Genomic DNA, 15313 nt, shown 5'->3' with positions numbered 1-15313 from the left:
AGGGGTGGGAGCCACTCACCCACAGCCCCCTAGACAGGACTGTGTTTATGGAGAAAGGTATGACTGGGCGATTGATCATGAGAGGATGGGCAGGTCTGGAGCTGAGGTGAAATCTGAGCCCTTCTACATTCTCCCATCTGTGTGGCCTCCCACTCAGCCCGTACATCAACCCACAACATGCACATTCAGGTGCTTGGTTTAACCTCTTTTCTTAGTTAAGATAACATTTTTATTTTTATTAGATATCAAAATGTCTGATATGCCAGAAACTTTGCAAATGTTTCCAATAAATGTTTTCATTTTATTCTCAGTGGTCTCTCTGTTTCACCACTCCCGTCCTTGGAGTGGGGACTGCCCAGTCAGTCTGGCCAGTACGAGCTTCTGATCCAGCAGCAGCCCAGGTCCCACCACAGAGCTCACTATGAGACTGAGGGCAGCCGAGGAGCAGTCAAGACACCCAACGGAGGTCATCCTGAAGTTCAGGTGTGTACGACCAAGTACAAATCAAAAATGAGAAGCTGAGTTTCCATTGAGCATATAATTGCACAGATTGGAATTACAAACAATACATTCGCTTAATGGAAACATGTCAATTTCAAAATAACTTTTACTGATAAAAAGTTTTTGTGCCAGGATGAGGTTGCTTTTCAGCTGTATCAAGATTTGTATATTTCGCAAAATTACAATGGAAACAATTTTTGTGCATTATGCGAGTCGTGAGATCAATAACCAGATGTTACTACTGGTGGAAAAGATGAAGAAGATGACAGGAAGTGGTAGGAGAATTATGGTTTGGCATATTTTCTAATGACGTATCGCATAAACTATCTTATTCACATGTGATTTTAATTGCATTTCTTATTTAATGGAAACACCACAATTGCAAAATTTATTTATTTATTTTTTATTTTTTTGGCATTAGCAGAATATCAACAAGGTTTTGTGCATGTTTGTGATGGAAAACCATCTAGTGAGAAAGAAGTAGACTTCTCGCTTTCCAGATTACTAGGAGAAAAGTATGAGAATAAGGAAGAGATCATATATGTGGGGTGGTATTTCCTGGTTTGGTGTTCATGTAGAGCTAACAGCCATGCAAATAAAGAAATAGTCCCTGCTTCCATCAGTGATGATGTTTAAGCCATGCTTTGTTCCAGTCTGCTAAAGTGAAAGTTGCTCAGACAACAAATATGTTAGCATGATAAACAAATATTGACACGCGGTTTTTGCTTACTGCTTTAACTGAGTTGAAATAATGGCTAACTGCTGGTTTTCCTGGCAATGCTTCCCAGTACTATGCAAAGCAGTTCCGAAACCTTTCTACAAAGAGTCATTCTTTGCTGCAACAGCATGTCTGGCTGCTTGAATTCAGCATAAAGTATGTGTGTAATCTCTTGTGTCGCCTTCTTAAGCTTCGGGGATACCAAGGCACCATTCCGCTGGGGCTGCATGTCTTCATCGGGACAGCAGATGAGAAGCTCCTGAAACCGCACGCCTTTTACCAGGTCCACCGCATCACTGGGAAGACCGTCACCACACCAAGCATGGAAAGGATGATCAGCGGGACAAAGGTTTTGGAGATCCCACTGGAGTCAAAGAGCCACATGAGAGTGGTGTGAGTAAAGTTGGTTTTAAAGCAAAAATGAGACAATTCACACTTAGACTTACAAGTCCTGGCATGGAAGTAACACATTACTGCAATTCAGTTGTGTGTGACCTCTTTCTTTTTAAGTGAATCTGCAAACACCACTGTGCAGGGTCTCTGCATACTGAACAGTGCTACAGATGGAGAGATACAGCAGAGTAGTTTGGTTTGTTTTCTTCTGACGTTTTATTGCAGTGAAAGTTCAGATCGTTCAGAAAAATCAGCCACAAAACCCCTGGTTGCTTGGGAGAGTGTCAAGGTTTTTCAACGTTTTTCACTCCAAATGCTGTTACTGCTGACGGAAACAAGAAATGCATCACTTCCTGTGTGTTGGAGAGTTTTTCCAAGAAACACCTATCATACTGTGTGTTTTTTTTTTGTTTGTTCTTTTTTTTTGAAGTGGCAGAAATGTCTGATGAGTCACACAAAAAATTGTGGCAAAAAAAGCATTTCTTAAATAAGAAAACTAGGTCAGGGACATGTTTATTCTGCACAAGGGGCAAATTGATGTAAGGGAAGCAGAAACCACAGAATCACCAAAATGAATAAAAATAAACGGTATACAAATAAAAAAAACTTGCAAAACAGATGTGAATAAACTAATGATTCCTAAAAATATTGCAACTATTACCAAAATAGGGCTCAACAAAAGAAAAGAATGGATTTATAAAACATGTTTCATCCAAGAAATCTGACGGTTAGCATTGTTTCCATCTGTGTTTGTCCAGGATTGACTGCGTTGGCATTCTGAAGTTAAGAAATGCCGACATTGAGTTGCGGAACGGTGAGACGGACATCGGACGGAAGAACACGCGCGTCCGTTTGGTGTTTCGTGTCCACATCCCTGAACCCGGAGGCCATTTTGTGTCTCTTCAAGTTGCTTCCAACCCCATCGAATGCTGTATGAAGTTTACGTGTGCAAAAATTATATTAGACAGTTACTGTTATTATCGTTATAGCTGGTGGTGATGGAGCTGCGTTCATGTTGTCTGCAGCTCAACGCTCAGCGCAGGAGTTCCCCGCGGTCGAGAGGCAGGACCTGGACCGCTGCTCCATACTTGGCGGTCAGCAGATGGTCCTAACTGGACAGAATTTCACGTCTGACTCCAAAGTGATATTTTCTGAAAAGACACAAGGTGAGAGCTTCTTTTGTAAGCCAGTAAACGTTTACCCACCGACAAGATAAATAACAAGCTGGATGGAATATGTATAGAATGTTATCTAATGACACAAATGCATGTGTTTGATTATGTATGTTCAAAATAAATATAAATCGACTCTTGTGGTTCAAAATGTAAGCCACAAAATGTGAGGCATTCATGTTTATAAGAAGGGTTCAACATTCATTTCATGACAAAACTTGGGAAAGACAAATTATTCACTGAGCAGAATTTTAGCATTCTGTTTCTTGTAGAACACTCCCCAGGTTAAAAATTTAAATTTGTGTAAAAATTGGGGTGTGGTTGTAGAGGGGATTGTGTGAAGGCATATCTATATATTGTATTTTATATTTCCCTGTGCTTACTCTTGAATAATACTGAATAATACAGGGTTTCCCAAAACCTAGAAAAGCCAGTTTAACACAAAAAGTGGTGGGTGTTACAAAGTTTGTCAATGTGTGTGTTTTTTTTCTGTTGACCTCCAGTTCTCATGTGGTTATTTTTGGCTTTAAAAGAGCTGGTAAGATTAAAATAGACTAATAATCATAATCTGTGGCCTTGCAGTATCCTCCCTGAGGGTGCCCACCTACACCTGTAGTATCTTTATTTTTAGATTATTTGCATATCACCTGGGAAACATCACCTTTCGGTGACTCACATCCGTTGCCAGCCCACACTTTTAGCTTTGACAAAGCAAAGGCCGCATTTTCAAACTATTATTTTGCACTGCAAGTGAAAACTTTTATTTATGTCTAAATGGAAATTCATCACCTCTTTGGCGCTCCTTCTGCCCACACAGATTTGCCTGGCTGCTTGGCTTAAGAGCTGGATAGGTACAGTCGGTAGCATGTAAAGCTTCACTGTTGCTTGGTGTAGGGTTTTGTGCAACAGGATGTGGTTAGACAGGCTGATAAAGACTTAGACCTAGAGCAGAGGCTTTGTTTTTTTTTCACTGCGTGGGCTGCACAGAAACACAGAGGTAAAAACAGAGGTGGGAATGTGACACTAAAGCAGACAATACTCTGTTTTCCATTGCTTGTTAACAAATATGACTACAAATTCAACTTCCCCTCACTTTTTACATAGTTTTAGTTTTTACATGCACATTTTGTGTCAATTGGATGAGTCAAAAATGCATTCATTTTAGATATTTAAAGTTGCTTTTGTAATTTTTTTTTACATTTTCACAGAAGCTTGTTTTATGGTTCTACCAACACCAGATAAAGTAACACACACTTCTAAAATCTAAGTGTTACATTTCTTGATGTTATCAATCTCCTGGCAACAACAAAGCTTCTACAGTGCAAAAGTTTTAAAGCTTTTTCTACATATTTTCACTCCAAAGAGTGAAACTTAACATCTCCAGGAAATAAATTTAAAAAAAAAAAAGACCTGATTGGTTCTTTCAGTTTCCTTGGAAAAGATAGAGGAACCAATGTATTGGTATTTTTATAGATTTTAAAAATATATTTAAGCAAATTGTGTCTTTATGAACGGCTGTAGAAGTGCCCAAAGATTATTTTTCTTAGATTTTGCCATTCATTGACAACGATACATCCAGGAGCATTTCTAAGACTGAAAGGTTCATAAGTCAGGGTAAAAAGGCTAAAAAGGCCAACAAATCAGAACTTTATTTAAAATTGATCATGTGAAGTGAAAACAATAAAAAAAGAAATAAAACTACTGTTGATCAAGATAGCATTCTAATTTTATGGGGTTTTAAAATCAAAATATAGAGAAACAAGGGGTGATTTGACATGATTTTTCAATACTGCGTTAATTAATACTGACAACATGAAAAACTAGTAGGTTGATAAAACTGTTTCTCTCTTCGTTTAGATGGTCAGCAAATCTGGGAGGTGGAGGCCACTGTGGACAGAGACAAAACCCAAGCTGTAAGTCGGCCAACTTGCTGGTTTTGACACATGAACTGTCATGTTTATGCAAGTAAACATTTGTTGGTAGGCTTGGTAAAGATGGGCAAAAAGTCTTCAAATAAATTCATCTTTTACTACAGTAGAAGTGCCCAAAACTAAATGCAACCATTTAATTTGAGGTATATTTATTCCCTGATGGTACCGTTTCTGTAACTATTCATTTGACAAAAAGCAACTGAAGTTCTTTTTTTTTTCATTCGCATAAAACTAACTACTAAGTAGTAATCCATGTCTTTTTACAATTCTCAAAGTTCTACTCATCTGATTCATTTTGTCTTTATTTTCCTAGAATATGCTGTTCGTTGAGGTTCCTCCTTATCGAGACCGAAACATTTGCCAGCCGGCTAAAGTCAACTTCTATGTCATCAACGGAAAGAAGAAGCGCAGTCAGCCTCAGCATTTCATCTACACTCCTGTTATAGGTGTGTAACTGTCAGTTCTCTCACGTTAGAAGGAGAAACAGGTTTATCTGCGTGTTTATCACCAAAACATGTTAAATCATGACCAGCTGAAGCTCAGTTGGGGTAAAATATAAAACTAGTAATGGTACGAGACTTACCTCAGAAGCCTGATGTTGAAAGATTACATTGAATATAATAAAATGACAAAATAACGTTTCATTTATGACCTGGAATAATAATAATAAGAATGAAATTCTGTTTGTTTTGATGTGGCTTAAAACTAAAACAATGTTGGTCAATTATACACTTCTCATATTAAGTCAAGAGCAACACAGGAAATTGCAACACTTTACACAGATAAACTGAAATAGCTTCAATCTAAAAATAAGTAGATGGAGTCAACATCCAGAGACCTGATAACGACCTGAGCAATTAGACAGTTTGAGCTTGCAGCAACAAGCAGCAGACAGAATAAACATTTTATACTCAGAGAGAAAAGCTAACCCTTTAGGGGGAAACGTGTCACTCTGCTGCTGAAAATCATTTTACAAATTGTCATCCTCCCATTAATTTATGATACACATTTGGCACAGACTAAATGGCATGAATTTATATATATTTTCACATCTTTTGTGACGCTACTGGAACTGTTTCCTTGGAGGAAAATGTTTTCTTACATTTCAGGGGCCTCTTTTTTATTAAACAAGGATTTTAACTGCTGCCATGTCTTGTTCACTGATTTGCTTTGATTTTCAGTTAAATGTTTCATTGTTTTTTTTTTTACTTTTCTTGCCCTTAAATCAAATGTATTATTATATTGATTATGAGAGAAGTATTAACTTGACAAAACATTCTGAATAACTGATAGTGATCTCAAACAGCACATATCTACGTTTTTCAGACTGATAAATCTAGGATAATGTCATCTATGGAGAAATCTTATATAAAGATATCACTAATTTTTGACATGCATTCCTTATTTTTTGGAGAAACACATTGTAATTATGGAGTGAAATAACCTAAGTAGTTTTGCATCATCAGTGTTGACTCAGTCTTAAACCAAGCGCATGTTGAAGAAACATCACTTTTTGCTAGTAAAGCTCTGGCCTCATTTTTAAGTTACAGAAGCTGCTGCTTGATGTTATGCACATGTTCATAACCTACTGTGGCTAAAAACAGCCCTGATGAGACTGCATGTTGTCACAGCTGCGGCCTCTGTGTCATGCTCGCTTATGCTAAGCAGTGTTGTGATGTCTGCAGCACATTCTCACCTGTCAAAATTGTCTTTATTTTCTAGCAATCAAAGCAGAGCCTCGGGATGACTACCATCTGGATTCATACAACTGCTCAGACAATCATCACCTGTCTGCCATTTCAATGAAGTCCTTTTACCATCACTTTGAGCAAGACATCAACCCTCCAACCTTGAATGTTTCATCCGCACTCTACCATCTAGCCACTGTAGACCCCAGAAGCCATATGCTACCACCCGATTCTTTCGAGGAGCCAGCTTATTACCAGTCCAGAGCTGGGAATGTGGTCAACAACCCAGTGATGTACCACTCAGCAAACCAGCTCTACAGCAACTACAGCACCAACCATTCTGCCTCCGGTCCCGGTCAGTGTGTCAGCGCCCGAACCCCCATGAGCAAACTGGGCGAGGGTCCGCAGGTCAGGGATTCCTTTGAAGCCTGTTTGGTGTCGAGGCATCAGGGTTTTGTGCCACCTCTGGGAAAGTCACCACCTTCCAGATACGTTGAAGTGAAGGCAGGAAGCCAGATTCAGCCAGTCGGGCAGCCGCTCACCCAGATCGGATCTGCTAAAGGAAACCATGACGATAAGGCTCCAGAGAAGATAACCATTAAACAAGAGAATCTCAGCTATGCCTACCTGGAGGATGGTGAGTATTATTAATGTGTGTGAAGTTTTATTTGCCCAGATGTTCTACAAAATGTTAACAAACAGAAATGTTGCATTTAAATCAATAAAAAAGGATCTTTGCAAAACACATAAAATCTTAGCAAGTATTTTTGGTTTAGTTTTTAGTGCAAATATCTCAGTACACTTGGGTTAAGAAAAAAACTATCCTACAAATAACATTTCTGCAAGATATTGGAGCTTGTTTTAAGCCAATAATTATTTTAATATTTATGATGATGTTTTTGCTCCATTGGCAGATTATTTCACTCATAACAAGACCCTTCTCCCATTTCAGTAGTGAGTTAATCTGCCTGTGGAATAAATACTTTTTCATCAAAATTAAAACTTATTCACTTAAATCAAACTCTTAATTTTGCTAAAAAGTTGCTTAAAAGTTATTTTTGACTTATTTCAAGCATACTAAGATATTTGCACTAGTTATAAATGTTATATTTTCATGTTTGTAAACATTTTGACAATATTAATATCTCACTTGAAAGAACAGAAATCCACATATACATACAAAAATTGATAACCAGCCTGTAGTTTATGTCCCACTTACAGATAAAGAATTAACAAACATATTTATACACTACATAAGGAAGTAGATCAGGCAATCAGCCCAAAAGGAAACATCTGTGTGGAGCTTTACAAGTCCGATTTCAATCAGCAACACTTAAAGAACAACAATAAACCGTCTGTAGAAATATCAAACAATGCAATGGATCAGACAGTGAAGAACTTGATAAGTGAAGAAAACCTGCAATTCAAAGATAACCTTATGTTATAGTTTTGGGGTCAATTTGTCACATCCGTTTCTCAGAACCCTGTTCCCAAAGGTTAATACTAGAGTTTTTTACAGTTTGTTTGAATATCTAGATGCAAACTATGTCTAAAGCTGTGATGATGCATATATTTATCAAGTCTCAAATATGCAGGGACAGGCAGCTGTGACAGACCAGCCAGGGGTAAAATAATGTGACAGTGTTTTTATGAAATAGCTCTTTATATGTGCTACAGTTTGGCCTCGCCTTCTTAATGCTCATACTGTCCATACACTCTACACAAAGCAAAACAAAGATTTGTCAAAGGTATCAATTAAGAATAAAAATGAGATGCATTCACTGGAAACATAGAACTAATTTTGCTCTGAATTGAAAACCTCATTCTGTAGCACTGGAAAACGAGTCTTGTTTTATTAAATCTCTGCTCACCTTCCCTTTGATAATCCTCTTTTAATGTTATTTGCCGTCTTAGGAGAAACATAAAGGTGTGAAAAAATTGTGTGCCCATCATTTGATTCCTTTATAAATCTAAATAAGATGAGGATCTTGTTTTGACCCCAGCTGTCATTTATTTTGATCTCCTTTGTGCTTATTAAACAAAGCACAAAGGAGATTAAATTCAGTTAATAACTTACCTCAATTTAATAATTCAGTTAAAATATTTTTGTTTTGTATGTTTATTTTCAGAGTAAACAAAAGTTGTTTTCTTACACTGAAAATACGTTTGAATTTGATATAATACTCTACAAAATGTGAGAACTAATGGCATATTTAACAGGCAGATACACAGACAGTTGACTGGTAATTTTCAGGAAAAACCCCAAAGACCAGATCCTGCTTTCATCTTAAATCAATCATCTTGTAATATGTTTCTTAACAGCGAGACAAGCCTCAGGAAATGTAGATATTTTGATAAAAATGTTTTAAACGTGACTAAATTTGGCCTAAAGACTATTGAATAAACTAGCAATAAGAAAAAAAAAGACAGATCATCAAAATGCTTGTGTAAGGAGAAGTTTCTGTAGCCTGGGGGATGGGTGTTTGTGGCCCGGTCTGCAGTGCAAACAAGCACCATGCAACTATACATTTGCAAATCCTTCCATGTGGTTTTCAGACGGGCCTTTCTATCCACTTTCCTGTCTGTTTCAGTCTCACTCTCACTGTCTCTTTCACACACTTTCTGAATTGTAATGAGTACACCCAGTTTCCTTTCAACCAAATCTACTATAACTAACCTAACAATTGTGACGGGAAAGAGCTCACAGTGTTGTAAAGTGAGAAAATGTCTGGTTGGACCTCTTTGGAGGCAGGCAAAAACAGGAAGTAAACGGTACACATGCAAATATATGCTGATGCAAAATAACAATAATAAAACACCTAAGTTCTCAATCTGGTCTTTTATACAAAGCGGATAATTCATTTTGCTTTCATATTCTGTGATATAAAATATACCAAAGCTATTTAGAATTAGCGCCATCGACGCCAGAGCAAAGTCAGGGATATCTAGTGGACAACAATGTAACTGCAGTCGTTCTTCCATACACTGTCAATCATTGATGGACTCACATAGGTTTTATTAAATCATGTCATGGAGGAGGAACTTGGTGACTGAGGTCAGAAAGGCGCCAACCACAAACTTCAACATCCCTGGTTCAAGTCCTGTGAAGGACGTTTGTTTCACTCCCCCCAATTTCTCACTCATCATTTTCTAACAGTCTACATTGAGCTATTACAAAATAACAGAAGAAGTCCAGACTCTGGCGCCACCTATTGGCGACATTGAATAAAACAATCTGACCTCACTTGGGTTTGTGCATGAACTTCTTGTTTTCTGTTTTTTAGTAAATGACATCATAAGAAGAGACATGAAAGGCCACAGTGAAGACTGATCCCGCAACACTCTAGCATCTCTGAAGACCAAGACTTCTAAAATGTTATTGGAAATATATTGCAAGCTGATATAATATTGGTTTGTATGTTTTTTTAATTTCAAGACAGCATCATGTTACTGTTGGATTCAGGAAGAATATTGGTTCAGCTTTGTAAGAGTTTTAAAAACAGCCATTTATAAAGATATACTATGTATCTATTTTGCCTTTAATCACTTTTGAATTCTTTCTGTTCATATTATTGTACAATTGCTCTTTTAAGAATGTAGAAACTATTTTATATGAAATAAATTCAGTTTATATGAGTCTGGGTGTGGAATGTGATTATTTTAAGTTTGAATGGCTGAAAGAAACAAACACTAAATCAGAATTACAAACTTAATACATTAATATCTTAGTTTTGCATGTAGTTCCTTTAAAGATGTAACATTTTCACCATTTTATTTTCCAGATCACACACTTAGTGTCAGCTCCAGTTTGAACAACAATATTTTTATCTGCACCAACTGAAAAGCGAGAGTTTTTATTTATCATGAACACAGATTTATCAGTCTACAAACATCATGGTAATACTGGAGCTTCAGCTTGCAGCTCATTGAAATACCCAGCTGGAGAAGAACCCACGAGAAAATATCAGCTGAATGAGGCAGTTTCGCCACAAATCATGCATCCCCAGAGTCACAAAGGGTTTATATATTTTTTTATTCATTCTGTGTAAACTAAAATTTTTACCTTTAAACACTGCATGAAAAATATATACACACATAAGATGTTTTATTTAATTTAGTTATTTTTAATTTCTGATATTTTGTTGCCTTTTCTAGGCTTTTAAATTCTCCTGTGCCGTTTTGAGGGTCTGCACAAAAGCAGAAGAGTTGATCCTTTTTTCAACATACATAACTTTGTTCTTGCAGCCCTAGAGAAAGAACAAATATACAGATCTTTAGAGAGGTGCAAGTATTTCTTTGGAGTAATGATGTTACTGTTACAAGAAAATATATTTGACCTAAAGAGAGGATTAAATAATAAAAAGAACATCTCATTAGTGTAATAATAATAATAATAATAATAATAATAATAATAATAATAATAATAATAATAATAATAATAATAATAATATACTGATTTATTTCATCTGTATTTTTTATAAAAACATCTCGTCAAAAGAAAATGAACGCTAGAGGGCGACATTTTCAAATTAATCTTCTACCACAAAGGAAGTAGACGGCATTTTGAGTGCGTCACTTCCGTTTTTTCTTTCTTTTTTTCCTGGTTTGTGATAAACTATGCTATTTTCTCTCCGTTTATTCTTAGAGTGCAAAGTCTTTCCATGTGTTTCTTTTCTATATTTTGACGATAGAACGTTTTGGACCAAATAAACAGTCGAGGCTTTTCCGTCATTACTGGTGAGCTTTTCATCCAGCAAAGATATAATTTAACCCAGATTTATTTCTACTCAGCTCTTTGTTTTATCATATCCTCTCTGTGTTTACAGATCGGCTCTAAAGCTGCACTGCATATGTCTTTTGCTGCAGAACAATAGCTGGCTTAGCTGTATGATGCTGTGTGTTAGCTTTGCAGATACGAGGCTATCATGCATCCAATTTTAACTTTAACCAGCTAATTTCTAGACAGTGTTAATTAATCCTACTGCTGTTGGTTGGGCAGGAAGTTCGTCGGATGAAATAAGTCCAGACACAGCAGCATCATGTCTGCAGAGCTGGACCTGTCCCCTCCGGAGGTACCCGAACCCACCTTACTGGAAAGCATCCTGCGCTATGGGTTGTTCCTGGGTGCCATTTTCCAGCTGATCTGCATCCTGGCCATCATAATGCCCTCATCCAAGGGTCATGATCAGGTGGGTGGACTCCACTGGGAGGGGCAGGAGCAGGAATACGATCCAGTACTTCAATATTGTTCCCATCCTAAAAAATATGTTTTCCTCTTATCTGGACAACAAGAATCCACTGATATGCGTTTTAAGCGTTGAAATAATTGCTTTGTTCTTAGACTGTGAAACATTATCTTTTTGAACAAGAAAGATAAAGCTGTCACAAAATGTCTACATTTATTTCTGCTATTTTCTAAACTGGATAATAGATTTATTTTTTTTATCTAACGTAGACGATGACAGAATAATGAGCTCTCCGCTCTCATCTGTATCATTCTGATTTTTTCACAAATATTTATACATTATACTATGTTATATTATGTACCACTTTACAAGATACAATATAGTTTCCACATAGGGATGTTTTTCTGCAGCATTACACACATGTACATTAATGCAGTGGTCCCCAACCCCCGGTCCGTCTACCGGTACCGGTCCATGGACCAATTGGCACCGGCCCGCACAAGAAATAATTAAATATTTCCGTTTTATGTATTATTTGAGTCTGGAGGATCTTTTATTTTTTAAATCCTTTAACCAGATTCTCACGGTTTCTTGCGCGCCAACATTGAGCCCACAAGCAGCAAAATGAGTAAGGAACAGATCAGATGTTTTTGGAAAGTTTCTTTGCAAAGGGGAAAAGGCCCAGAGAAGAGACAGGAGAATGGATTTATCCCGGACCGGTAGGTGAGTCCCACATTACAAGCCGCTCTGCGTGACATGCGGCGACCGGCTCGCTAATGAGGCAACAAAGCTTCAAGCTGCTTCGCCACGTAGAGACCAAGCAGGCTGTGGATATAAGCAACACTTCGGGTGTTATTGTCTCCCATCACTCCCAGATCGGACCATCTCATTGCAGAGAAACAAGCTCAGGGCCCCGTTTAGTCGTTATCGTGAGTAAAAATTTTCACGAAAGTAAAATGTTAATTTTTGTGGCGCTTCTGTATCTTATTTTGAAGAGATATGTAAACGTTACCATAGCGACCAGAGTCGGAGAACGTTTGGGCAGTGGTCGAGAGGAGATGAGTAGAGCTTGTGAGTCTTAAGTCTGATTTAGACGGAAAGATTTAAGAATTGTCGGCCGATTCTCCAAACTTCTGTGACCACAGAGCTGATAAAAGTACAACAGGTTCGATCGGTTCATGTCTCCAGCGACACGGCAGGAGCAACACGAACCGATTCCAGTCACGAATATCGCGATTCCAGAAGAAAATCCAGCAAAACCCCCAACATGGCATACGGGAATTTAGAATGACCAAACACGGATGACGATGTAGAAGCAATAGTGAACATTTGTGGACTCATTTTAAGAAATAAAAGACGCAGCAAAATTTCCACGTCTTGACCGGTCCGCGGTAATAAAAAGGTTGGGGACCAATTCATTAATGTATATAACTTAAAGCAAACGATTTTCAAAAAGCCTTTTCAACCCTACCATCCCATCATGCATATCTCAAGCTATAAAATAAGCACCAGCTGCTTTGGTCAGATTGAGGTTTCTGATAACAAATACTGGTGTAAAACAAGGGATGGATATGTTGAAAAGAACCTAAGAAAAGAAAAGAACCTAATTTGACTGTGGTCCAGGTGCTTCCCAGGGAAAAATGATGCCTTTTATTATTTTTATTTTTTATTTTTTGCATCTTTTTACCAGGGTTTTTGCCCATTGGTGTTGAGGTCATTGTACATGCTTTCTTTTCTTTTCTTCTCATAACATAACATGGTATAAACCACACTTTGTTTGGGACAGAACAATAAAGTTGCTTTAAATTTTGGTGATATTGGAGTCTTTTCTAAATGTCACACCTCAAACCTGCGGTGTGAGGTGTAACTGGCTGTACTCTAAGCACCGTCTATTTTCTCTTTGCCACGTCTTTTAGTCCAAATCCAAATCCAGCCACATTAGATGGAGTTTAGTCAGAAAATCCTTTAAGATTATCAGCTATTTTGCAAGCTTTTTGTGGCTCGGGTCAGTGACCTAAATTAGTTGTGTTTTTTTTTTTTTTTTGGGTGTCACTCTAAGAAACAGATGACTGTTGTTGTTAAGACTGTGCACTAACACTGTAAAGTCAAATTTTCTGATTCAGCTGCAAGGTTTTATAATAAGGAAATGGGCCCTGGTAATCTGCTGGTAAATAGAAAACAGTTCTGGTGAAAACATAGCCTCTACTGACAGTTAAAAACAAGAGTTGGGCTCAAGTTTTGATTTATTTTTAATTGTTTTCTTATCTCTTCGCCCACATTACCAACGTACATAGAAACCTGCTTTTTGTAGCCCTTGATAAACTCCTAGGATAAGTGTAGAGGGAATTACCTACAAATTTGATTAATTCACCTCAAATCAGCCCTAGAAGAACGAGAAACCAACCCTTGTGAATTAACTCTACCAATTCTGCAAAAAAAATTTTATGCATATCCAACCAGAATTATATCAGAAGCTTTTTGTCAAGGACTAAAAAGCATGCAGTTGTGAGGTCCAGGTTGCTAAGAGACAATTTATAAAGTATTATCTCTACCAGGCCTAAGCGTTTCATTTAAACCTGTTGAGGATTTAAGACGGTTGCTCTCAGGTCCTGCATAAAAAGTCAGAATTTTGACTTTTAAGTTCGTCATGAAACCCTGGAGAAAAGAAACAATTCAGATAAAACATGAATCACCTCCCATGAAAGTTGTATGTACACTTGTGTATGATTAAGTTTAGATAACTTGACAAATGTTGACAATAACAGAAAGCATATTTCTAAAAATGATCTTACTTGAACATCTGAAGGAAAAACCACCAAAAGCAGCTCTCCTCAAACTATCACTTCCGAGAGAGATTATTTATAGACTCAAGCAATTAAATCCTCTTTTTAATTATTCTATTTTCAGGTGATGAGATTGCCTGAATAAAATGCACATGCTGTCGCTGTTTCATCTTGAGCAGCAGCCTGCTTGAGAGAACAAAGGCTGCGTTCACAGTGGTAGTGCTGACGGGAGGAAACGCGTACGGCAGATTTGCTTTTGTTGGATGAGCAGAGCATGTTAGCGTTTCATTCAGCTGTCTCTGTGGTGGAGATGAAGTTGCACAAAATCAGTCACCAGGAACATCACAAAGAAACTAATTATTAGCTCAAATGTCCCAGTTGTTCTAACAGCAGGAGTAAGAGCATTATCCTCAGACTACACGTATGTAATTGTTTGATTTTATATATTTTCACCCCAGCCTTCCTGCTCACCTGGAGAGTTTTATTGTTTCTGTCGCTTGCTCCACAGGAGGAGACTGAATCCACTGAAAGCAAAACTGGAGAACAGATGAAGAAAGCAAAAGGAGCGGCGCCTCAGATTCGACAGAAACAAAAGAAGGAGAGCAAAAAGAAGAGATAGATGTTTATGTGCCCTTTTGTTGTGTGTGTTTTGTCTTTACTCCCTGTTCTAAGGTTCTAATCTCATATTACTACACTACATCTGAGTCACTTCAGAATGACCCTCAGCTTAATCTCTACACTCAGCACACACACACTAAATGACGTAGTGTGTGCTGATTGTTAATGATTGCTGACAAATATTTGACAGTGTTTGGTTTTCCTTTATCTGCTTTTCTTATTGTATGTGCATTACAATAAATAAAATGACCCCATAACTACATTTATTATCAATCCTATGTTTATATAAATGGGTCAGAATTCATTTTAGCTTTTCATCAAAC

At 37.5% G+C, this 15313-nt stretch overlaps 2 protein-coding genes across 3 annotated transcripts in view; both read left to right on the top strand.

The window, feature by feature from the left end:
• Positions 1 to 10020, top strand: part of nfatc2b (nuclear factor of activated T cells 2b) — an 11544-nt gene extending 1524 nt beyond the window's left edge. The window contains exons 2-10 of the mRNA XM_008408924.2: positions 1 to 189; positions 312 to 483; positions 1410 to 1612; positions 2371 to 2543; positions 2638 to 2778; positions 4642 to 4697; positions 5029 to 5161; positions 6438 to 7040; positions 9688 to 10020. The exon at positions 1 to 189 is cut by the window's left edge and continues 784 nt beyond it. Of these exons, the coding sequence (XP_008407146.1) occupies positions 1 to 189; positions 312 to 483; positions 1410 to 1612; positions 2371 to 2543; positions 2638 to 2778; positions 4642 to 4697; positions 5029 to 5161; positions 6438 to 7040; positions 9688 to 9734 (1717 nt within the window). The 3' untranslated portion in view covers positions 9735 to 10020. The remainder of the gene's footprint in view (positions 190 to 311; positions 484 to 1409; positions 1613 to 2370; positions 2544 to 2637; positions 2779 to 4641; positions 4698 to 5028; positions 5162 to 6437; positions 7041 to 9687) is intronic.
• A 959-nt stretch (positions 10021 to 10979) lies between these two features.
• manbal (mannosidase beta like) lies at positions 10980 to 15252 on the top strand. Of its 2 annotated transcripts, none has more exons than XM_008408923.2 (3): positions 10980 to 11140; positions 11407 to 11592; positions 14881 to 15252. In XM_008408923.2, exons 2-3 carry the CDS (start codon positions 11443 to 11445, stop codon positions 14989 to 14991), a joined length of 261 nt encoding a protein of 86 aa, XP_008407145.1. In that variant the 5' UTR covers positions 10980 to 11140; positions 11407 to 11442; the 3' UTR covers positions 14992 to 15252. The 2 variants fall into 2 exon arrangements, with proteins under 2 accessions (XP_008407145.1, XP_008407144.1); XM_008408922.2 differs by having other exon boundaries at positions 10982 to 11140; positions 11403 to 11592.
• The last annotated feature ends 61 nt before the right edge of the window (positions 15253 to 15313 follow it).

This window comes from Poecilia reticulata, linkage group LG5, assembly GCF_000633615.1.
Source record: "Poecilia reticulata strain Guanapo linkage group LG5, Guppy_female_1.0+MT, whole genome shotgun sequence".
Classification (NCBI taxonomy): domain Eukaryota; kingdom Metazoa; phylum Chordata; class Actinopteri; order Cyprinodontiformes; family Poeciliidae; genus Poecilia; species Poecilia reticulata.
This window is presented reverse-complemented; position numbering and strand designations above follow the sequence as displayed.

Bases quoted from the DNA above. Each gene is read 5' to 3' on its own strand.
- manbal (XM_008408923.2), top strand. From the start codon at position 11,443: ATGTCTGCAGAGCTGGACCTGTCCCCTCCGGAGGTACCCGAACCCACC. The intron at 11,593-14,880 runs GTGGGTGGACTC...CTTGCTCCACAG, and splicing joins CATCCAAGGGTCATGATCAG to GAGGAGACTGAATCCACTGA.